The following is a 25,210-nucleotide window of genomic DNA, read 5'->3' on the forward strand; positions in this document are numbered from 1 at the left end:
GGCTAAATTGTATTCACACTGGCCTCTAGTGGCAAATTTCCAAAATAGCATGCTAAATGGAAAGTTGGCAGTGGAAGGAATCTTCTCAGAATGACCTAGATTTAGAAACTTAGGGTTAATAGGGGCCTCATTCTGATTTTCCCCTGATGAATGAGAAAACAGAATTTCAGAGGTAAAGTGATTTGTCCAATGGTCACACAAAAGCCCTTACAGCTCACTGTCCAAACTGGTTCTCTGTGGTTTTAGGGATGCAGTTAGGGATCATGAATTACCTACTTGAACAAATAAGGACCCATTTTTTCAAAATCAGACCGAGCCAGCCTTAGAACAAGACCCTGTTTTCTTCCCCTATACATTTTGCTTCTTTTTTTCCCTCCCCTATCTGTTAAAAAAACTAAAAATGTTGCTGGACAATCTCCTGTCCTGGTATCGACATGAATAGTAATCTACCCTACAGGCAACAGGGCTCTGAGACCCTGAAGGGCTTTGTAGGCAGTAAACTCTGCCACTTACACAAATGCGCTTCTCAGTGTTTCCTCCTCCACACGTTGCAAGAATGTAGTGCCAGAAGGGGCCACAGTGACAGCTCGGATTGGCTCGAGGATCTGGGGGTAGGAATCGTTTCCCGTGTGCAGGGAAAGCTATTTTGACATATTCTGGAGACGCAATCCAAAAATAAATCAAGCTGAGGACTTCCACAGGGCTTAGTGGAAAGGCTTTGCTGCCGTACACGCTAAAGCTTGGGTTGGTAAAGCTATTTCTGCAAATGGATCTCAACCTTTTCCTGACAGAGAACAATTTTTAATTTGATTTATTCAGTAATAAGCTCTCAAAGAATTGCATAAGGTGCTGAGGGGGCTCCCAGAGAGGAATAAGACAAGGGTTTTTGCTCTTGGAGTTTAGCCTGGTGGGAGGGAGCGATGTGCAACCTCAGGCCGCTGAAATGTTGGGGTGAAGAGGCAGGAGAGGTGTGCGGTGGCTTCGAGGACCACCGGTGTGAAGGATAGCTGTTTCCCAAAGGCCCATCCCTGTTCTGAGTATTTGCTCCAGCTCATTTAATCTTCACAACAGCCTTAAGAGGTAAGGACCACTAAACCAAGGCACAGAGAGATTAAGGAACATGTTCATCATACTTCTGCTGAGTGGTGACGCTGGGCTCTGAGGCCTGGCAGTCTGGTTTCAGAGCCCTTGACCCTCAGTGTCATGACCGATGACGACATATCCCTGCCTTTCTGTGATGTCTACTAAATCATACCATCTTAGTCATTCTGGTGCCCACAGGATCTCAGGGTCACACGTGGTCTGATGTCCATGGTACACTAAATGGGAATGGAAGGTGGAAGGGCACTGGTTCTTAAAGCTGCACCTTAGCTGCCAAAGCCAAGAGCCGGTAAAGCTCACCCTGTGCTTTGAATCCCTTCAATCTTCTTAATCTTCTGAGAACACTACTGGTCTAGGAGGCAGAAGAAAAGGTTAACGTCCTGACTGCCCATGCCCTTAAGAACCGCCCCCTTGCCCCAATATCATGATGGGCAAACGTGAGAGTTAGCCTCTCACTACTCAAAAGTGTGGTCTCTGGACCAGCAATCACCATCACCTGGAAACTGGTCAGAGACGCAGAAATCTCTGGCCAGATGCTGAATCTGGATCCGCTTTCTAAGGGCAGGCTCCCCAGTGATTCTTCTGTGTGGTAAAGTGTGAGAAGCTTGGGCTAGACCCCGTGGGGACTATGCACTTTTCAGTCTGGGTACATGACCTATTTCATTAATCTCCATCTAAGTTACAAACTCATTCTGCGTTCTCCACATAACCTACCCTCATCTTGATCTATTTGAGCTGTGACTGAAATGAGCTGTGTCCCAGCACATCCCACTTCCATGAGACTTGTCCTAACTGTACTTCTCCAGAGAGGATGTGAACATTCATATGACAAAAGGGTCAACCAGGATTCCTTTTACACAAGCTCCCTTTACATAGAATCAGGAATTTCTACATCTCTGGCTACTTGGCAGAATTACTAGAAACTGTGACTCAGTTCAAGTTTTACTCTTTGAGGTCACATCCTTTCTGAAAACTGGCATGTGCTTGCATATATGATCACCATGGCATACGTGTGGTATACTCATCCAGAAACAAGGAACTGTGCCTGTGTGGCTCTCTTCCCAACGTAATCACAACCTTGTTTACTTCTCAAAGTAGCCAAAACACATTTCCACCACTCCCATGACCTGGGTGAAAACAGGGATTTTCAGGATTATAATTCTGGAAGGTGAGTGGTTGAGTGTCTTATTCCTTGCTCCCAGAGGAGGATCCAATTATGTCCACCCAGTCCAAGCTGAAAGAAATGTATTGCTACTTTTCTACAATAGAATTCTGTACCCTAAAACCATCTCTGGGAGGTTACAGAGTCATTTACATAGTTTGTTATTGGGTTTTGCTTTCTTGTCATTGAGAGAAAAGAGAAAGATGTGCATGGGGAAAGCCTGAGGAACAGAACCTTGTTTGGCCATTCCATAAAGTAAATCACCATTTCCAAAATCAGAGAGGGATCAGGAGGAACATTTAAGCTATAATCCTCTTTCAGTCAAGGAGCTATCCATTTAAGAAAGCAAATACCACATCACACATTGCCCCTGAGTTCATGATGACACGTGGGTGTATCTCCTGCAAGTTCACCTAATGGTTCAGGTATCTCAGCACATCCACGTGGTTAATCCACAGGGGCGTCCCCCTCACTCAGAAATGCTGGTCGACATCACTTAACTTCCTTCTCTGGTACCTCCATTTAAAAGTCAAACCTCCTCTTGGATGGCAGAAATCTACTAGAGATCCCCAAACCTAAAATGATATGAAAGCCTAAAGATCAGTCCTACAATAAATACTACTTGAGATGATTCAGAGGTCCGAATGGCTGTTAGAACCTCGTACAATGTTTAAGATCAGACTACAGCAGTGATTTCAACCATCAATGGCATTTTATTTTGGAAGTTTCTATGCATTCCATAGGTATTAACTTCCTTTCCCTCACCACTCCCTCCTTAAAAAAAACTACAAAGATTAAAAATATATATATAAACTCTCTTACCTAATTTCTCTTAAGTCTTAGTTTAAAAAAACTTAAGTGGTGCTTCTCCTTTATGAGAATACTGCTTTTTTAAAGAGAACTCACAGTCTGCCTTTATGCTCACTACAGATTTCTACTCCTTCCTGGAGAAAAAATGGTCAATGCGCCTGCTTCTTTTTAATAAATTCATTTCTCGATTATTACACATTATCATTCCCCACTTGACACCTTCTTAGAAACTTGATTGTTGGATGCATTTTTCATTTGGCAAAAATTCAAAGTGGCTTTGCGTGGGATGTCTAAGTGTCAGAAACAGCAGTGTTGATGTTCTGAGAGGAAAAATATATACAGAGATGCATACAATCCCTGGAAGAACAAATGCAAGAGACGAAATAGGGGGCGCACACAGTTAAGAAGGCTGATAGACACTACTTGGTTTTGAATTCTATGGCTGTCAGCCACTAAAGACTGCAGTGTAGGCCAGAATATAAATTTCTACAAGAGGTTGTTAGGCACTGCGAAATGACAGAGTTGGCTTCACTTTGTTTGAAGTACATAAAGCAGACACACACGAGAAGGAGCAGTGTGGGTCATGTGCAGTGAGCAGCTATCTGTGAAAGATCGTGTAAGAGCATTCTGCAAATGCTCAGTCAACGCAGGCACTGGGGAAGAGAAAAGAAGCATCTGATCAAAATATACTTCCATCTCTAACTCACCCAAGACCCCAGGCCTCCTCAGTGCCTCAGATTTGCAAGGCCAAAATGAAGTTTAGAGTTATGAGTCATTCTAGGTCATCTGCAAACTGGTTTGTTGGGGCCATCTCCGAAGACCAGGGTGTGGCCGAGAGGGCAGCAAGTCTACCCGGAAGGGTATGCCTTAATGATCTTCACATCGTCCACGGGGCGGTCCTGGGAGTTTGTTTCCACCATTCCAACTCGATTCACCATGCCTATACCCTGACACACACGGCCAAAAATGGTATGCTTGCCATCAAGCCACTGGGTGGGAGCCAGGGTCACAAAGAACTGGCTGCCGTTGGTGTCAGGCCCTGCATTGGCCATCGCGAGAATTCCAGCCCCTGGTGGCAAAAAGGAAGAGGAAAGAGTATGAGTAACCCTGACACTCCAGCCTGGACCTGCTATACCAGCCTAGGGATAGAAAGAAGCCACACCAAGCACCCAACTGGACAATCTTGCCCTCAGGGCAGGCTCTCTACTCTCGCACAGAGACTGACAACTGGACTACCCCAATGGCCTCCTCTTCCTTGTTTTCACCTGAAGTGAAGCTGCCCAGTCATGTGCGATTCTTTGCAATCCCATGGACTATAGCCTACCAGACTCCTCCATCCATGGAATTTTCCAGGCAAGAGTACTGGAGCGCGTTGCCATTTCCTTCTCCAGGGGATCTTCCTGACCCGAGGATCAAACCCAGGTCTCCCTCATTGCAGGCAGACACTTTACCCTCTGAGCCCACAGGGAAGCCCTGTCTTCACCTATTCCTCAGCTTATATCCATCATGATCCCTGCTAACTGCTGGACCAGGTTCTCAATTCCCCTCAAAAATCCAGGAAGGTCTCCTGCTTCTTTGCAGAATCTTTTGCTTTCTTGCAACATTCAACAAGCAGTGAGAATTGAGATCACTCAAGACCAGTGCTCTGAATCACTCAGGACTCCGAGAGGCGCCGCTTTCTCTAATCGGCCAGAGCTCTTCGGGGCGCTGCAGCTGGGCAGCTACATGGCACCACGCCATGGCGTCAGGCAGTCACCCTGAATCACTGCCAAAAGAGTGAGCTTTTAAAATCCACTCCCTCTTCCTACCCAGTCCAGCCAGATCGTACACTTACCTGTGAATTTCAAGTCTGGATGAAGTTCATCTTCAAACTGCTTGCCATAGATAGACGCACCACCTCGACCTGCCAGTTAGAAGATGGGAAACCAGTCAGTCAGTCTCACATCCCACCACACAATAAGAACTACGGTCCAGGGCCAAAAGATTGTTTGGAGTACGGGAAAGGAAGATCACCGTGCACACCCAGCCGCCCGCCAAGTACACTGCAACCACACAGCCCAGCAGCAGAATCAAGCACTGACACAGCACATTCAAATCACCAGTTTCATTTAGGTAGGACGTTTCTCTTCAAAATAACACTGGTTTTTTTTTCCTGCTTATTAAAGTAATACATGTTCACTGTCAAAATACAGAAAACATAGATCATTATCAAAGGAATAGCAAATTCTCCTGAATCTAACAATCTACAATAACCACCATTCATGACTTGACGTGTTAAGAGCTTTCTTAATTTTTTACATTTTTATGAGTACTTCAGACAGGAGTGGTCTAAGACCTAAGCCTGTGTCCGTCACAGACATTGCTAATTAATCAGCATTTTTCCCTGCAGAGCTCAGATTGGCCTCTGAATCTGTACCCACCCACAACTCCAGACAGCTATTTTCAATGGATCAGAGATGGCATAAGAATTGAAACCTATTCACTATCCTTAACCTAGATGAAGGGGAAAAAGAATCATTTAAGTCAGATAACTAGCTTAAGGAGAAAAAGGGACAGTGCTAAGTGGCAATGTGGCAGAAAATAATAATATTACAGTAAGCAGAATTCTTTAAGAGGACAGGCCACATACTGTAAGTGAAGGAGGAGACAGGCAGAACTGGACTCCATCTCAGGCCAGGCTGCGAACATTAGGCTACACGCATGGTCACCCTCCCAGTGGACTCTGAACTCTGTGCCCAGTGTCTATAAAAACGGCATACCAATGGAAAATCAGACCCCCGGATAAAAGAGCCTCAAGACTTGTACTTGGACTCTCCATTGCCTAAAAGAATATGCTAATTATCTCTGTAACAGAACAAAGTGGTAAATTCCATTATGTTTATAGGGATATGACCACAGGGCTATTGATAAATATCCACTGTTTATCTAGTCTTGTGACACATAAATCATGGGTTAACTTTGATCGTATCTCTCTTTTACCTTGTCCAGACTAGTTTCAAGGAATTTGGGGAGGTGGGTTTGAACAAGTACACTTAGGGTATATAAAGTTTTCACAAAAACTGGTCGGGGTCCTCGGCTAAGAGGAGACTCTGCCTTGGGCCCGCCGGTGTAACAAACTGCACTCCACTATCTGCATTGTCTTTCTGAGTGAGTTTGTTTCCCGGAACATGTGGCTACAACATAAGGAGGATATGAAGAAACATGGCACTGGGAACAATTTGCTGGTAACCACCACCACATTATTTATATTATTGATACAACAGTCCATACTCTTGCTATGCTGGGCACCCAGGTTTATTGTTAGAAAAAAATGATATATTAAATAAGAATTTACCACAGGAAAAAATGTCCTAATAGGAGATAACTTTCCTAATCAATTATTTAGTCAACCATATGCCTTGTTGAACTATTTTGGCTTCTCGGGGCTTTCCTGATAGCTTAGCTGGTAAAGAATCCACCTGCAATGCAGGAAACCCTGATCCAATTCCTGGGTTTGGGAAGATCTGCTGGAGAAGCGATAGGCTACCCACTCCAGTACTCTTGGGCTTCCCTTGTGGCTCGGCTGGTAAAGAATCTGCCTGCAATGTGGGAGGTCTGGGTTCAATCCCTGGGTTGGGAAGATCTCCTGGAGAAGAAAAAGGCTACCCAGTCCAGTATTCTGGCCTGGAGAATCCCATGGACTGTACAGTCCTGGGGTCACAAAGAGTCTTACATGACTGAGTGACTTTCACTTTCAAGTTGACCAGTCAAGACAAAACATCCTGAAACAAAGTGAACAGTGGATTTTACCAGCTTATTCTGCTTGCCTGGCAGCCAGGAAACTGGCCAGAGGCAGGGAGCTCACTTTCTTTTACAGCCTGCTGTGAAAGTAGCATGTTAAAGCACCATGTCCACCCCCAGAGAGCCCTGGGCCCTGCTAAGATGTTTCCATGGTAAAAAAAAAAAAAAAATCCTTTGCTTTATCTTTTAGGATGCTCCACCACAGGGAGCCTGTCACAGCCCCCGGTTCAGGAAGGAAACACTGTTCTCATGAAAAGAGGCATGGGGGTGAATCCTAACAGAGTTGGGGAAACCTCCCACCTGGCCCAGGCTACCTAAGCTTCTGGAAAATTACTGAGCTACCAAACTATGTAAAAATTCATTCCAAAAATCCCATCTTGTCAGTATACCTCCAAACAGCATTTATATAACCAATACATTCCCTCTGACTACAGGGTCAAGGTTCCTGCTTGAGCCTGGGGTGAAGGTAGGGGGGTTAGCTGCAGGGCTAGGGCTGAAGATGAAAGAGGAGAAACAGGGCTATGGGGACAAATCCAGGTCAAGCCCTACCCCCAGGGCTTGAATGAGCAAGCTGAGGGTGAAGTTCAGCAGCTTGGAAGTATGATCTCTGCAAGTCAAGGACTGCCAGAGCCTCGTAGATGAAGCCTGGAGTTTAAGCAACCAGGAGATGAGAAGAAAGGGCCTGGAGGCCCCTTTTTACTCACTAGGCATAGTTTGACCAGTACACAGTTTGACAAGTACTTCGGGCCATGAAGACAGTTTAGTCATAATGTTATCTTTTCATAACTTAATTCAGTTCAGTAGGGTTTGCAGCAAAATGTCAGAAAGACAAATAATTCCAATCAAAGCATTCCTTTGGGCATGTGGAATAGGGCAGAGACGGTAGGAGGACAGGAGTAATTAAAGAGTTGTCTGGTGCAAGAGCACAACAGGTCAATGATCACAAACAAAGCCAACAACTAGGAAGCTCTGCGGTCAAAATGCACTGTGGGCTCCTCTGGCACAAGCACAGGCCTGTTTCCACACTCTACTCTCCAAGTTCTTTCACTCTTCAGTACTCTCTTTCACATATTTACTCAAAATATGTAATATTTCAGACATAATACAGAGAGTAATATGACAAACAACTGTGCACCCTCCTCTCAAGGAATAAAAGTGTGCAGGGACTCCCCTGGAGGTCCAGTGGCTAGACTCCTCACTCCCAATGCAGGAGGCACAGGTTCAAATCCCTGTTCAGGGAACTAGATCCCCACATTTGAGAATGTGCAACTGAGGGTTTGCATGCCGCAACTAAGACCTGGTGTAGCCAAATAAATAAAAAGAAAAAGAAAAAAGAAAGAAAATACGGGAGTCTGATAGGGACAGAGTAAAGGGACAAAGTAGGTGATTAAGTAATTAACCCCATTAGGGGACTCTAAGTAGAAAAAACATGGGAGACCCCTGCAAGTTAACGATAAAGAGCAGGCTTGCTTAGAAGCATGAGACCTGCCCCCAAACAACAGTGGCATTAGCCCCACATCCTGCCCAGTAATCTCAGTAAGTTAATGAGCCCCAGGACATGCTCTCTGTACACATAAAATGCACAGTAATTTGTGGACCTAACTTGACCATATAGGGATGAAAAACTTTCCTATGCAACCTGGAGGAGGAACTGATGATAGAAACATAACGTCTACTCAGAAAAGACAAAAAAAGTTCTTCCCCTGGCTCCCCGCTTTTCCTTTGATTATAAAACTGTAGCCTAGCAAGTTCTCAGGACGTGGCAACCCCTCGCCTGCCCACCTGTAAACCACACAAGCGTCCTATTCTAATAAATCACTTATCTATATCTCTTTGCCTCTCACTGAATTCTTTCCATGCTGAGATGTAAAGAACTGTGGTACTGGGAACTCTTTGGAACTTCCTGAAATGACACCAGACGGTTTCAGACCCAAAGACCCCAAGCACACACCCCCCACCCCATTTCCCTCTCTCAACTCCGCTATTCCCCAAGAGCTAACAAGGGCTGTGGGCTCACTTTCCTCTCAGATACTATTCTGACCAGGAATTTGTAATTTCTGTGCATTTTCTTTTCTACTACATATTGTCTGCATCCCTAAACAAGGATACTGTTGTTTGCATGCTCTTAAGTTTATATAAATGTGCTATGCTAAGTCGCTCAGCCATGTCCGACCCTGTGCGACCCCATGGACTGTAGCCCACCAGGCTCCTCTGTCCATGGGATTCTCCAGGCAAGAATACTGGAGTGGGTTGCCATTTCCTTCTCCAATACTTTATATATTCTTCTGCAATTAGCTTTTTTTGGCTCACACTGTAAGTGATATTCATCCATTTTGTTCCAGGCAGCTCTGATTACACTGCAATCTTATCTTTTCTCATGGCGATGGATATTTAGGATCTTGCCCATGTTTTTGCTATCATAAACTATGCTGCAATAACCATTCTTCTACTGTCTCCCGAACACAAGTACAGGAGTGTTCAGGGATGATACCTCACTGGGGGACGTGCAGGCTCACAGGTTATGAGCGTTTCACCGTTACTACATTTCCCCAACTATCTTGTCAGATGTGGCCCCAATGTGCACCGCCCCCTAGTGCTCTCACTCTCACTGCCTGAGGTCCTTTTGCCAGGCTTTCTAATGTGTGTCAGCTCTCTTGTGTTTTAAACTGCGTTTCCCTGGAGCTATGCAAAATTTCATGTTTAGTGGTTATTTAGCTTTCCTCCTCTGTCAATAGCCACATTTCAACTGAGTGGTCTGACATTTTACAATGTGTGTGCGTGTATATTTTTTTTTTCACTAGTAGGATTATTCTAGATACTGATCCTTTGTCAGTGAATGCTTTTGCAAGTATTTTTTTCCAGTTTACTTTTTTCACTCTTTTAATGGGATCTTCTGGCACAAAGAATTTTTTTGCAGTTGAAATTCCTTAAACTGTTTCCATATGACCTGTGCTTTCTGTTTCTTAAAACTAACAAAACATAAATCCTTTCTTATTCCCAAAAGTCCTCTGATGTCTGTTCCTCCTGCTCCTCACCCACTACAGAAACCTCTCAAGATGAACTGAAGTGGCATCTGAGACATGCAGAGTGGTCTCCCACACAAAGATCACCAAACTTGGTGCTACCTGTCCCCACCTCTCCCATAGCTGATGGGATCATGGATCAATATCCAGCCCTAAAGCAGCCAAAGGTCAGCCAGTTTACTCATTAGGAGGCCCGTGTGAAAGCTCTGCTTGGGGCATTTGACACGAGAAGGTGACTAACCACAATCCAATCAAAGCCTCTCTTTCAGCAAGGAAGCCTCTAACAGATACTGAAGCTGTCTTCTGAGCATTTCCAACCCCTTCTCCACAGCCTGCCTCAACCTCAGAGACAAAAAAGGCAGGTACTGACCAGTCCCTTTTGCAGCTAGGGGTGACCAGATGACCCAGTTCTGACTTACTAACGTATACAGAAGCCACTGAATAGAGCTTCTAAGAAAGCTACAGCTTTCCTGACAAAAAGGGAGACTCCTCTGTCTCTCATCTTCCTCCTTGGAAAGCAGAGGTGACGTCAGCAGCAACGGCAGCCATCTTGCAACCATAAGACAAGTTTGGTACCAAAGGCCAAAGCACTAAGAATGGAGGAGTGGATCCAGCAAGCCTGGATCCCTGACAACTCCACTGGGCAGGGGAACCAATGCCCACAACTGCTTAACTCCAGACATACTGTCACATGAAAAAAACAAAGCCTCCGTGGTTTTCTGTTACTTGCAGCCAAAAGGATCCGAAACTGATACAACCACTTGGTTAGTTAACAGTAGGAAGGGGAAGCTGACTAGTGGGGCTGCTAGTGGATTGCCAGGGCAAATGCCAGATACCAGATCTAACACAGCAAATGACACTACAGTTCCCAAGAAGCTTTACGTTCTTAAGATAAGAGTCCTCTCAGGCTCACCTGCCTTTGGGGTCAAAGAGATCTGGATTTTGGGTCCCACTTCACCGCAGACTAGTTGTGCAACCTTAAGCAAGACACTTACCCTCTCTAAACCTCAGTTTCCTTGTCTGTGAAACAGGAATAGTAGTAGAAATTATATTTCATAGAATTATATTTCATACATTTCATAGGACTGTTACAAGAATTAAATGAGAGCATGCATGTGATATATAAACCATGTGATATATAACATGAAGCACACAGAGCGGCATCAGTGATGATGAGCCCCCTTTGAGGTAATCTGAACATCTTCTGTGAGAGGTGACTGTAGATCATGATCCACCTTGGGAGTCAGTCTGCCTGAGCTTATTCTAGTTCGTCTTCAAACCTCCATTACTCCCCGGCTGCTCCTTGCTCTTTGTGGGTAACTTTGCTTCTTATTTCACTGAGAAAAAGATGAGAACTTGCACATATTTTCACCACCAAATTCTCTTTCCTTCCTACATCTCTACCCGTTTACTTTCCCTCTTCCATTATTAATACACTCAAACTGTCCAAATGATTATCCTACCACCACACACCAATCAAGCCCATTCACCTTTAAAAAACTCTGCAACTCCGATGTTCCGCTGTCCTATATCAACTTTCTAGTACATCATTCCTATCAGCATAAAAGCATGGTATTACTATTTCCCATTTTGGAAAAACGGCAACAGTAACAAACACTGTCTCCAAGTTTCCCCCTATGTCTCTGCATCAATTCCCAGAAAAACTCCACCCCCCTTCTCCGGCCTCTTGATGCTCTCCATCCAGATGCTTGCCTTCACCACTCCGTGGAGACGGCTCTTGTCAAGGTCGTCGGTACCACTACGTCGTCATTAAGTCCAACAGTCAGTCGTCAGGCCTCACCCTGCCTGATCTGCGAGCAGCGTCTCATAGCTGCTGCCGCCCTTCCTGATATCCCACCTTTACTGCAGCTCTTCACTTTCCTCTGCTTCCCTTCTCTGCTTCCTTCTCCTCTGTCACAGATGTTAGACCTGCATTGTTACGTGACGACTTCTCTTTCCAGTCCTTGCTCCCTCACCCCTTTATCTTTCACAGGTGTTACCCCATTAAATCTCTTGACCTCCTAACTCTATCCAGGCATGTGCTTCCCAGAGGACCAGCACCCAGGGAACCGCTATCACCGTAGTCCAAACCACAAGCTTTAGCTTTGACAACAATGAAACCATCTAACTGGCCTCCCTGCCTCCAGCTTTCCTCACTAGTCTGTCCTCCAAGTGGAACTCAGGGGGATCCTTTTAAAACAAGTCTGATCATGGCAGACCTCTGCTCAAAATCCTCCAGTGACACTTCTCCACACTTAGGACAAAATGCAAAGTCTTCACAACAACTTACAACACTTTCCAGGGCCCCCCGCCACTCTCGCCCTCGCCACCTGCTCCAGCCACACCAGCCTCTGCTGTTCTTGCAGAGCACACTGCACTGAGGCCTCTGACTGCTGCTCCCTCTGGATGGCCCGGCCCTGACAGTCTCACGGCGCACTACTTTACTTCACCCAGAGCTCCACTCACATAACCTCCCAGAGGTCTTCCTTAATCACACTATCCACAATACCACCTCTCTCCATATCCCAGTGGTTCTCAACCAGGCGACACTCTGCCCCCTGGGGACACTGAACAATACGTGCAGATACTTTTGCTTATCACACTGAGGGATTCTACTGGCATCTGGGGGTAGAGGTCCAGGAAGCAGCTAAACATCCTACAAGGCACAGGACACTCCCACAACAAAGAACTGCCCTGCCCAGCATGTCAGTGATGCCAAGACTGAGAATCCCTGCTCTACCCCTTATCCATCGTTTTTTTCTACATGTACTTATTTGTTCACTCTCTCCTACTAGAATGAGTTTCACAAGGGCTTTCTTAGTCATTACTGTATCCCCAGCTCTTAAAATAATGCCTGGAGTCCAACAGACATTTGTTAAATGAATTAATAACCAAAATGAATAATAAAAACCGTATGTTTCTGCGCTCGTATTTTGTATCAAGTCTGCGCTAACCATTTTACAAACATCTGCTCATTTACTACTCACAATAACCCCATGAGGTACATATAACCACACTCCCCATTTACAGATAAGAAGCTCAGCGAGGTTACATAACTTGTCTACAATTAAGAAGTGTTCATGTGAAGCCAAGATTCAACCCCAAGCCCACCAGGCTCCACAACCCTCTGTTCACCCCAACACTACATTACCTTGCCATGGACCACGGGTGGATTAAATGTCCTCACATACTTTCCTTACAAAGCATCCCAAATGGTCCCCGATGATGCTGGATCAAACCTGAACTTCTGTCTGTGAATCTCCATGAACTGGCCTGATCTAAACCCCACTCTCTCTCCTACTACTCTGCACTCTGTCCCTAACTGGTCCTCCCTTACTATCCCTTAAACACACAGTTCAGGGGCCTTAGAAATCACATTTCCGGCATCTGTCCTGGGTGTGGAGAGGTAGTTGGGCTGCGTCACCGCCAGTCCCAGTGCGAGACACGATGCCGGGGTGACAGCTCTCCCTCACACCCCAGAGGCCTCTCTCCCTTGCGCCTCCTCTTTGCATTCATTCTGAAATCTAAAATGCCCTTCCCTGTCCTCTCAAGAGTTAAAATTCTACATTTCCTTTAAGGCTCACCTCAAAATATGCTTCCATCCCATTCCAGTCCCACTTCCACTGTACTTTTCTCTTATTATGAATTATTCCAACCTATGTTCTATAGATAACCGAAAGCGTATAACCATGAATGTGCATATTTATTGTATTATTACTTTCTGAAAGTGAGTCACTCAGTTGTGTCCAACTCTTTGCAACCCCTTGGACTATACAGTCCATGGAATTCTCCAGGCCAGAATAATGGAGCGGATAGCTGTTCCCTTCTCCGGGGGATCTTCCTAACTCAGGGATCAAACCCAGGTCTCCCACATTACAGGTGGATTCTTTACCAGCTGAGCTGCAAGAGAAGCCCGAGATGACTGGAGTGGGTAGCCTATCCCTTCTCCAGCGGATCTTCCCAACCCAGGATTTGAACCGGGGTCTCCTGCACTGCAGGCGGATTCTTTACCAACTGAGCTATGAGGGAAGCCTCCATGTTATTACTTTCCTGTTGTTTCTTATAACGAGTACCTTGTCTTCCTGGCAGGGCAGGGAGCTCTGCAAGGAAGAGAAAAATGCCTTGGCTTCTAATGTTTAAATACTCCTCACAGACCTTGGAATAGTACAGGATACCCCGCAGACTCTTTCCAAACATTCATCAAATGAATAAAAGTAACAATGAGCTTGCTGTTCAACACTTTACATTTCAGGTGTTCCTGGAGCTACTAAGAGGTGAGATGAAATCAGTGAGGGCGATGCACAGCATAATCAGCGTGTAGTTAATCAGCGCAATCACGGCAGCCGGCGAGCACCATGAGGCCAAGTGCAGAGCGGGAAGAGTGAAAGCAGAGCTTGACGGGAGCCAGGTCACACAGGGAGGGGAGACAAGAGGTCAGCAGACAAGCCACAGGAGACATTCAGAGGGCTAAGCGCGCTTTCCACACAGCATTATTACAGTAAGGGAGATTTAAAAGAAAAAGATGGTTTAAAATGAACAGGAGGTCAAAGATAGCCGAACTCAGAAAACATCTGGCAAAGGTGTATCAGAAAGATCATGCAAAGTATAGTTACAGAGAAGCCAGACTGAGGGACAGTTGGGGATGGAAATGATTCATTGACCTGCTGAGGAGCTCAGGATGCCACGTGCAGCATATCTTGTGTTACCTAATCAGCTAGCAGTCCATACTCAGGACCCAGGAGGGCCCAATTCCTGCTTGCCTTCCGTCACAGGCCTGCCAGCAGGCTTAGCTCAACTACTCACTATACTTGAGGTTGGATGCAATTATTTGGAAATCTTTTGAGTGATTCAATTTCATTAAAATTACATCAGGGAAATGTGTGTGACATTATGAAGGATTGAGAACCAAGTATAGAAATATTGGGAAGCTCTGATATGAGCACTCACATCTGAGTCACTTCCAATTCTTGTACACTAATCAAGGACACTCTCAGTTCTACTGGTGTTATAAATTAAAATTTTATCTCGTAACAAAGGAGAGAAGGAAGACAGGAAAGAAGTACATCAACGTGTTGACAGGACATTTTCAGACTAAGAAAGTGGAGTGAAGCAGAATTAGACTCTGCCCCCTCCAATAACGGATGAAGCAAACCCCCAAAATTCAATCTCTTTCCAAGTCAAAAATTCATCAGCAAAAACCAAATTGGAAAAGAGAGACAATCTTATTCCAAAGATTCTGAAAAGTCAGTCAAGGAAAGAATTAAGAGATTCTTCTTCCTGCACTCCTTAAAAGTAGAAATCAGGAAAGGAGGTACGTCACCCAGAGAATTATTACACATGTCCTCCAATTCTGTGAAGCCAACAAGGGGAGTAGGTGAATAGCCCTGAAGAAGTTAAGGAGAAGCCCACACACCACAGGCATTCAGCGGTGGCGGTCAGGCTACCAGCAACGGCCACCTTAGTGGGCAGGAGGAACACAGGGCCATGATGGGGGATTAGGATACACTACTCCAAAGTAAGGTTCCATACTGAATATTTCAAGTTGAAGGAATCTGAGAAATAGCAGGTACAGGAAGGACTTTCTTACCTTCCCCTGAAGTGGGCATAAAGACCCTCAAGTGAGAGACACCCTTCGTACACCCAGAAGAACGGAACATTCCTACCTCCAAGAAAGAAGGACATCAAGAGAAATCTGAATGAACAAGCCTTGCTACGTCTCCCCTAGTTTACTACACTGAGCTCATACTCATACCCACTTCTGTCCGGTAACATCTTCCCACAACTTTCCACTCAATCAACGCTTGCATAGAAACGCTCAGACCTTTTCAGGTCTCCATTTCCTTGTAAAGGAAATGTCATGCACAACTTATATGAAATGAATTTGTAGGCTATTCTCTTGCTAATTTATCTTCTGTTGTGGAAACACAGCTGAGAACGATAAATGGTATGAGGCTTCTTCATTGGCTCCAGCTACACTCAAGGGCTGCCCAGGGCCCAGGGCAGAAGGACACCACTAGCATGGAGTCTGGGAAGACAGAGCAGAAGTTGGCAACCGAGTATTTGGTATGGGAAAGGTAGCTGGTCCCACATAGGTGGGGACAGTGACAAAGAGAGTCCACTTACACTGTACCCAAGCGAATAAAAGGTAAGCTCAGTGCAGGTTCCGACACTAAGCATGGATAAGGCGACAAGAAGTGGCACGGAGACTGTGCGAACATACACAACAAACGGAAGGAGGGAGAAAATATGACCCAAGAAGGGCTTCTTCGTGGCTGTCGCAGCTACAGACGCTTCAACAGTAAGAAAAATTCAACAAAACAAGAGCTCAAAGACAAGGTAATATAAATCAACAGGATACGGTGAAAAGATTGCAGAGCAAGTTCTCTGCAAAGTTTGAGAGCCAAATGACACGAAGACAGCACTAATAAATAAGTCAGAGCAGTAAAGAACAGAACAGACATGACTCAAAATTGAGTAAGCCAGAGTAAAGGTCTGAGATTATTTCAGCGGGTGCAGGAAAAAATAGAAAAACATCACCTCACTTACTCAGAAGAAATGTGACAGATACGGAAGGTGGAGGTGATGAAACAAAGAAAAACCAGTTCCATGAAATAGAAAATCCAGTAAGTATAAAAGAGAAAATATTCAGAAATACAAAAAAAATGTTTCCCTGTATTGAAGGAAGGAGCAAATCTGGCCTCAGTATTTTCCACAGCTATGTTCTAAACCAGAAGGCAATGGAGCAGAATTGTCTGCAAAAATCTGAGGGAATTTGTCTGGCCCAAGTGTACATAGTCATGGTCTTTTTTTAACTGGAAGAAATTGTTAAACATGATTGAATTAAAAAATATAACACCCTCCAGCCCTTGCAATAAAAGCCATTTCTGCCTTCTAGTACTTACAAATAGAAAAGCCTAGTGGTGAGCGCTGAACCCTCTGAAAATGTAAACCCACTCTGTAACTGAAGGACTCATGGGTGCAGTATAGAAAACGCTCTAAACTCTGATAAGGAAAAACAAAACTAACACAAAATTGGGAGCAAAGGAGGGAGGACAGATGTGAGATAACGGAAAAAAATATAGATACCTGCCCCCAGTTCCTGGCACAAGGCTTCTAAAACCCTTGTAATTTCCCAAGTGATAAGAACACTAAGAGTATTTCTTGTTCTAATATTTGGTCTTTGACCCTGTCCCTAACAGGCAGCTCTTGAAACCTTTATAAATTCCTAAGTGATAAGAGCACGAAGACCATCTTTTGTTTCAATGAGGTGACTCTGGGGGGCTCCTGGATGGGGGCTGGTCGCCAGAAAGACCAAGTCATAATTAGAAGTTAGAATTATCAGTGTCTGCCCCAGCCCCTTCTCCAGAGAGGGAAGGAGAAAGCCTAGAAATGGAGCTAATACTTGATCATGCCCACAGGAGGAAGCCTCCATAAAATCCCAGTAGTATAGGCTTTAGAGAGCTTCAAAGCAGACAAACACATCCACATTGGGAGGGTGATGCACCCCAACTCCTCAAGGACGGAAGTTCCAATCTCCAGCACCCTTCCAGATCTCACCTGAAGCATCTCTGTTCATCTGTATTCTTTGTCATATCCTTTAATAAACTGGTAAGTAAGCACTTATGTTTCCCCGAGTTCTGTGGCCTGCTCTAGCAAATTAATCAAACACAGCTGGTGTCCAAGGAATTGCTTGATGTGGGGAGAAAAACTCCATATATTTGGTGACCAGAAGTGTAAGAAGTAAAGTGTTCTGTGCGAGCACATAAAAGTAAAGGAGAAGCCCAGGAGGGTAGAACTGAGTTTTTCCCAACACAGGAGGTAGACAAAACTAAGTTTTCCCTAAACAATAGGAATGGGTAGAAATTTAGGTATAATTGCCTCATCTTTCAGAGCAAGAAGTCAACTTTTCTGTTAAATAGATACAAAATTAAATACAACACTTTTTCTTTAAAAAACAACAGTATTCATAACATAGCCTAATTCTCTTAAAATTATTTCCATCTAGCTGGTGCTCCATCCTTTTAACTAGGTATCTAAAATGCAAGATGTCTAGAAAAATGGTCACCAAAAGCTAATGTTCATTATTTCTGAGGTGGGATACTGGGGGAAATAGCTAACGGTGGTTAGGGATCCTTAGGAGGTATCCTTATGAGTGATTTTTCTTGTTTTGACCACATTGCGCGGCTTGCAGGATCTTAGCTCCCCAACCAGGGATCAAACCCAAGCCCCTGAGATGGAGGCACGGAGTCCAAACCACTGTACCAGCAGGAAATTTCCCCTTATGACTGATTTTTTGGTTCTTTTTTTCTACTTTCTTTTATATTCTGTATTTTGAAGTGTGTCCATATATATCAAAAAAATAAAATGCCTCTTAGTCATAAAGGATAAACAAAGGACAATTAAGAATGACAAAGAAGAAAAAGACGGGAAAAAAGCTGCCACAGAGAGACCCAAGCTGACTTAAAGGGAAAAGAGCAGGAGTAGGAATCAACAGAGAAAATGCAGATTGAGAGGCAAGGGCCCTTGAAAGGTATAAATGCTGGCATCTACCGATTTCAGTAATAAATTCCACCTAAATGATGGTAACTCCCGAATTCGTACCTCGATCCTAGACCTTTCCATGAACTCCACACTCATATCCCATTACTTATTCTACAGAAGATCTGACAAGTCTTTCAAACATAGTGGCCAAAACCCAAACCAAATTCTTGGTCCACATCCAAACATGCTGTTCTCTCAGCTTTCCCATTTTACTAAACTCAAGTCAAGAACCTTAAAGTCATCCCTAATCATCTCTTCCTCTCACCCACTTGCCCCTCCCTCTTTCCAACCTCAGCAAATTCCACTGGCTCTATTTCTATCAAAACATAACCTGAATCCAGTCACTTCTCACCACCATCTCTACTATCACGCGAGTCCCAGCCACATCGAGACTGGCTGCCGACAGCTGCTTTCTAACTGGTTCCCAGCTCTCACTCTTGCCCCATCTCTATTCTCCAAACAGAATTCAGTGATCTTTTAAAAGAATAAGTCAGATTGTGTCACTCTTTTGCTCAAAACCTTCTAATGGCTCCCTTCTTATTCAGAATAACACCCGAAGTCTCTACTACTATGCCCTACAAGGTCCCAATTGATCTCCTACAGGGACTCCCACCTCACAGCCTCTGGACCTACTGGAATGTTCTTCTCTCAATAACAAGGTTCATTCCCTCACTTCCTTCAGATTCCTGTTCCAACCACACCTTTTCAGACAGGACTTCCCTGACTTTTCCACTAAAATCCTATCACTGAATCCTTTTCCTGCTTTATTGGGAACAGGAGGGTTTTTTCCCTTTATTCTGAGCCATGTCCCTCGAACTCAGATCTGGCACAAGGTAGGTACTTAATATTTTTTAAATGAGTGCATCAAAGAATCCACTATTTTCTTTTCCTTAAAACGTTGCAAATATCTTTCTTCTGATTATCCAGACTGTGTGCTTAGTCGCTCAGTTGTGTTCAACTCTTTGCGACCTCATGGATTGCAACCCACCAGGCCCCTCTGTCCATGGGGATTCTTCAGGCAAGAATACTGGAGTGGGTTGTCATGCCCTTCTCCAGGGGACCTTCCCAACCCAGGGATTGAACTTAGGTCTCCCGCATTGCAGGTGGACTCTACCATCTGAGCCATCAGGGAAGCCCATGAATACTGGAGTGGGTAGCCTATCCCTTCTCCAGGGGATCTTCCTGACCCAGGAATGGAACTGGGGTCTCCTGCATTGCTGGTGGATTCTTTACCACATGAGCTACTTACTACAATTCAGGCAGATATTATTTGCTCTTAGTAAGCAATACATAGAAGTTATGAGAAACTCTGTAAAGCTCAAGAGTCAAGACTGGTTTCTCGTCATATGCGTGTGTTTGGGGAAGAGTGTGTGGTAGCAAGGGCAGAAGTGGTTGCCAGAATCAACTAACCCAGGCCCTGATACTTGGAAGAGAGCTCTGGTTGCCATATACCCAGTTATAAACAGGATGAGATTTCAGAAACTATCACTGACTTAACTGTACCTGTCCCTGTTGGGTCACCTCCCTGGATCATAAAGTCTTTGATGATTCTGTGGAATTTGGTGCCATTGTAGTAACCTCGACGAGCCAATTCAGCGAAGTTCTTACAGGTCTTTGGAGCGTGCTTCCAGTACAGCTCCAGCACGATGATCCCCATGCTGCAGGGGAAGAGGACAGTAGAGCTCCAGTCAAGAACAAGGTCATGGCACACAGGAACGTTATGGGACCACTCCACAAGTCTTCATTTGCAAGCTTATTGAGTCATGAAATGATGATAAAGATCAGATTTCATGCTCAGCAAAGGAAAACAACACAATGCAAATAACATAAACACAGACATCTCCTTTGAGGAAAACATGCTGGGGCTTCTGGTCCTTCTTTCAAGCAAAGTAACCATGGAGAACTAAAAATCCTAATGCCTTATACACAACAAATCACGGATCATTGGAAACCAATATAACTAACCCCTAAATTAGGGAGAAAAATCTTACACCCAGTTTATAACTTTATTTAAGTTGGATATTAAAATATTGGGAATTCACATTAATTTACATATACCTAAGTTTCTGGGGGCTCCCCTGGCAGCTCAGCTGGTAAAGAATCCACCTGCAATGCAGGAGACCCTAGTTCCATTCCTGGGTGAGGAAGATCCCCTGGAGAAAGGATAGGCTACCCACTTCAGCATTCATGGGCTTCCCTGGTGGCTCAGATGGTAAAGAATCCGCTTGAAATGCGGGAGAGCTGGGTTCGATCCCTGGGTTGGGAAGGTCCCCTGGAGGAAGGCACAACAACCCACTCCAGTACTCTTGCCTGGAGAATCCCCATGGACAGAGGGGCCCGGCAGGCTATAGTCCATGGGGTCACAAAGAGTCAGACACGACTGAGTGACTAAGCACGGCACACAGCACAAGTTTCTGGGGATGAGGTGGAAACTGAGTAAATGAGAGACAGAAAGGCTTTCAGTGATTTTGGGGCCATATAAATTTGTAAAAAAATTAATGGAAAAAAAAAAGTACAATTTGTGTGTATCAAGGTGCAACAAAGGCAACCTAACCTGATTACTTCAAACCTTGTCCCAAACCTGAGCAAACTCCAGGAGACAGTGAAGGACAGGGATGCCAGGCATGCTGCAGTCCATGGGATTGCAAAGAGTCAGACATGACTGAGCAACAACAATGTGATGAGCACTTTTCCCCCTGAAAAGTGGCTAAGAAAAAGGAACAAATAAGATTTAAGACAGGTGCTTTCCTATCTTAATTTCATTCATCTACCTCCATTTCATCTCTCACTTAGACTTCAAGCTCCAAGAATGTAAGAATTGAGTCAACTCTGTATAGCCTAAATACCTAGTGTGAAGCGCAGTATAAGGACTCTATAAATAAATGTGGTATGTGCTAGAACATAGCTTTCTAAAAGCGTTTCTAGTGGCAATTCATTTACACTCTTAACATTTAACATAGATTAACAGTTACTCTGTGCAAGACATGGTTCTAAGTGCTTTTCCTCTTACAGAGGAACATTCTGGTGGATACTTTTAAAATACAGGGAATAACTTTTTGGAACAGCAATCAGAAAATAACCTATACAAATCTGGAATGTGCATACCTTTTGGCAGCAATTTCAACTTCTAAAGTTTCTACTCTATGTGAAAACTTACAAAAGTGCTTGAGGATATAATAGGTGCAAAGCTGTTTATTCCAGTAATTGTCCTAACAAAAAAATGAGAAGGAATTTAAATGTCCTTCATAGAGGGAATGACTAAAATATGAAATATCCATACAGAAGGCTGCATGTATTACATGCAAATTACAGAAAAAAAACATACAGTATGATCATACGGTCTTATTATTGTTTAAATATAGAACATAAAAGAGATGTCTTTTTGTACAGAGAAAAAGATCTGCAGATCATCCAACATCAGTTCAGTTCAGTCACTCATTCGTGTCCAACTCTTTGCGACCCCCATGGACTGCAGCACACCAGACCTCCCTGTCCATCACTAACTCCCAGAGTTCACCCAAACTCATGTCCATTGAGTCGGTGATGCCATCCAACCATCTCAATCCTCTGTCGTCCCCTTCTCCTCCTGCCCTCAATCTTTCCCAGCATCAGGGTCTTCTCAAACTATTAGTAGTGTGTTTACAGACAGGAGTGGCTGTCACTTCTTACTGTATACACTTCTACAACTGCTTGAATTTAAATTTTCATTTATTTTGTAACTAGAAGAAGAAAAAAAAAACAGGTAGTTGAGAAATTACATACTTTCAAGTTGACCAGAAAAAGTAGAATTTTCCCTTGTAAGAAGATAGGCAAGATGGCCAGGGGACAAAAACAGCATCTGAGAGAACTGTGCTCTGAAGGAAAGCAGCACAAGCAAGAGGAAGGCAGAAAGACAATGGCTGGACTCTGGCTTATTGATGTGCAAATGGAAGACTGTAGGCGGAGAGAGGTAGGCAAATATGGGATGAAAAAAATCACCTTTGAAGGAGAGACCACAAAATTTGAATTTTATATTGCTGGAGCAGTAAGAAATTACTTAAGGTTATTTGTCCTACTTCGGAAAGATCTCTTTTAACTTTTTCCAAAGAGGCAATGGAATGAATGGGGCTAAAGAACCTAGCGCAGCAGGCAAACAGATCAGACTCCAAATGAGACTCCCCTACTTTACTAGCTACAAGACTAATCAAGCAGTTTACTCTGTAAATTTTGACATTTCCCCTGCTAAAACTAGAGAGAAGGTGGAATAGTACCTACATGATCTGAGTTGCTAAGAGGAGTAAACTAAACGTGATGCTACACACAGGGGACATGGCGCTCGCTGTTTGGTGCTCAATACTATCACTTTGACAGGAGGGAATGAATGCGCCTCTTCCTGTGTTCTCCTAAAAATCTGTGTAAATAACGGACCTACTTACAACCCTTAATATTTACATGTCTGTCTCCTTCACTATACTGTAAGCTTCTAAAGGCAAGGCTGTTTCATCCACCTCTGACCCTCCGATCCCACGTCCCTGGCCTGTAGACTGAACGCGCGCTGGTTGAATGAAGGATGAATGAACCGAGGGGTAGAAGGCGGGCACTCGGGCCGCTGTCGCTAACAGCGCAAGTGGGTGTGCAGCTCGGACGCGGGCGGTGGCGGTCCCCACTCAGCCCCAAGGCGGCCCTCACTACCGCCCCTCCGCGAGGAGGCTGGCCTTCCGAAGGCGCGAGCCCGGAACGCAGCCCCGCGGCTAAGCCTGAAACTCCGCGTCGCCTCCACCAGCCCAGCCCCGGAGGCCGGACCCTCACCTGGTCTCCAGGTACACGTTGGGCGGCTGCCAAGAGTCTGGAGGAATCGCCGCCATGGCGAAGCTGGCGGAAAACTCCTGAGGCGATCGCTACTTCCGGCGTCGATTCGCCGGGACCCGCGGCTGCTGCAACCGGCTTCCGGTTCCCGCCGTTCAACTCGAGAGATGCCAAAATTGGGGGGATTTGAGACCAGGCAGAGGAAAGACCCCCACCCCCACCCGCACCTCCAAGGCCGAGAATCTAGAGCGTGAGGCTAAAGCAAGCTGTCTCCTAGGACGGAGAAAAGTGCCAAGCTCCATTGGAGGTGATCTCCGAGTGGAGAGGGACCGCGCCATTCTATGGACTCTCTGATTGGTTCGTTTAGGCATGGGGTGGGGTGTGACCGACCGGCAAATCTGCACTTCTAATAGAGTTAAAGCCTAACCTTACGTTTGGAAGAATTTCTTAGTCCCACAATAGTGCTGAGACCCAAGAAGAGGAAGAGAACGGAAGGGGATAGAGATGAAAGCTGCCAGAAACTAACACTAATGTAAGGCGCTGTATATTTACATAGCACTTGGACATTATTATGTTATCTACTCCGCAAAACAGCCCTGTAAAATTGATGTTATTCCCATTTTTCAGATGTGAAAACTGAGACTCAGCAGGTAAATGACATATGTCCATAGCCAGGCTTCCCAAGTGGCTCAGTGGTAAAGAATCCACCTGCCAATGCAGGAGACACAGGTTAGATCCCTGGGTCAGGAAGATCCCCTGGAAAAGGAAATGCAACCGACTCCAGTATTCTTGCTTGGGAAATCCCATGGACAGAGGAGCCTGATCTATGGTCCATGGAGTCCCAAAAGACTTGGACATGGCTTAGGTACTAAACAACAACAGGTCCATAGCCCCATAGCCATAAAGCAAATCAAACTTAGTCTCCAAAGGCAAAGTGTCTGGGGAGAGGGAAGAGGGAAGGACTGGGAAGAAAGTCAGAGATAAAGGAAGGGAAAGCTAGGAGAATGAAGATCAAATAGGTCAGGGCTAGAAGCAAGGATTAGAGTGACTGTGGCTGGGATAGATGGTAGTCCAAGGTTGTTAGGAGTGTTTACACATTATCAAAGACAATGAGAGGAAGTTTGGAGGGAGGACAAGAAAGAAATGGGATCAGTGAACATACTGTAAATGCTTTGCACACCACTTGATAATGGCAGTTAAATGAATGCTTACTTTATACCAGGCATCCAGTAAGCACTATTGTGTACTTTCACATCGTTAAAAATCAAACACAAATGGAACTCACACTTGAAAATTTCCTCATTCACAATTTGTAGAGGTTATACTCCATTTATAGTTATTATAAAATATTGGCCATATTCTCTGTGCTCTGCAATATATCCTTGTAGCTTATTTTTGAGCTTTTGACAACACTTAATCTTCAAACCCACAAGAGGTAGATATCACTATTCCCCCTTTTACTTTGAGGAAACTGAGACTTACAGAGATAACTTGCTCAAAGTACCAGAGCTGGGATCCTGTGCTCTTGACCACAGTTCAATCACAGTTTCCTTAATTGCCAAGCAGGAATAAGGGCATACAAGATTGTAAAGGTCAAACGAGACAGTGTGCTCCTTGAGAGAATAACTGAGCCTTGTTCATCTTTGTGTCCTCCTCGCAGAGGACTGAACATAGGATGCTCGAGTTTCATTGAATGAATAATAAACAGAAAATTACATTTTAGGGGCTTCCAGTGGTAAACAATCCGCTTGGAATGCTGCAGACAAAGGTTCAATCCCTGTTGCAGAAAGACCCCACGCACCACCTTAACTAACTTCACTAACTAAGCCCGTGTGCCACAATCCTGAGCCTGTGCTCTAGAGCCTGGGAACCACAACTACTGAAACCTGTGCGCCTAGAGCCCATGCACCGCAACAAGGGAAGCCACCACATTGAGAAGTGCACGCACTGCAACGCAGAGTAGCCCCTGCTCTTCAACTAGGGAAAAGCCTGTGCACAGCCATAAATA

At 44.7% G+C, this 25,210-nt stretch overlaps 1 protein-coding gene across 1 annotated transcript; it reads right to left on the minus strand.

Annotated features, from left to right (window-relative positions):
• Positions 1-2,959: 2,959 nt before the first annotated feature.
• On the minus strand, positions 2,960-23,263 carry PPIL1 (peptidylprolyl isomerase like 1). The gene is made up of 4 exons (NM_001014869.1): positions 23,206-23,263; positions 19,921-20,075; positions 4,908-4,976; positions 2,960-4,142 (listed from the first exon to the last, which is right to left on the minus strand). The coding sequence occupies exons 1-4, from the start codon at positions 23,259-23,261 to the stop codon at positions 3,922-3,924; spliced, it is 501 nt and encodes a 166-aa protein (NP_001014869.1). The 5' UTR covers positions 23,262-23,263; the 3' UTR covers positions 2,960-3,921.
• Positions 23,264-25,210: the final 1,947 nt, after the last annotated feature.

Source organism: Bos taurus, chromosome 23 (genome assembly GCF_002263795.3).
Source record: "Bos taurus isolate L1 Dominette 01449 registration number 42190680 breed Hereford chromosome 23, ARS-UCD2.0, whole genome shotgun sequence".
Lineage (NCBI taxonomy): Eukaryota > Metazoa > Chordata > Mammalia > Artiodactyla > Bovidae > Bos > Bos taurus.

Excerpts from the sequence above, each read along its gene's own strand:
- PPIL1 (NM_001014869.1), bottom strand. The coding sequence starts at position 23,261 with ATGGCGGCGATTCCTCCAGACTCTTGGCAGCCGCCCAACGTGTACCTG. Across the intron at positions 20,076-23,205 it reads AACGTGTACCTGGAGACCAG|CATGGGGATCATCGTGCTGG; the intron begins GTGAGGGTCCGG and ends CTTCCCCTGCAG. Across the intron at positions 4,143-4,907 it reads TCCAGACTTGAAATTCACAG|GGGCTGGAATTCTCGCGATG; the intron begins GTAAGTGTACGA and ends TTTTGCCACCAG.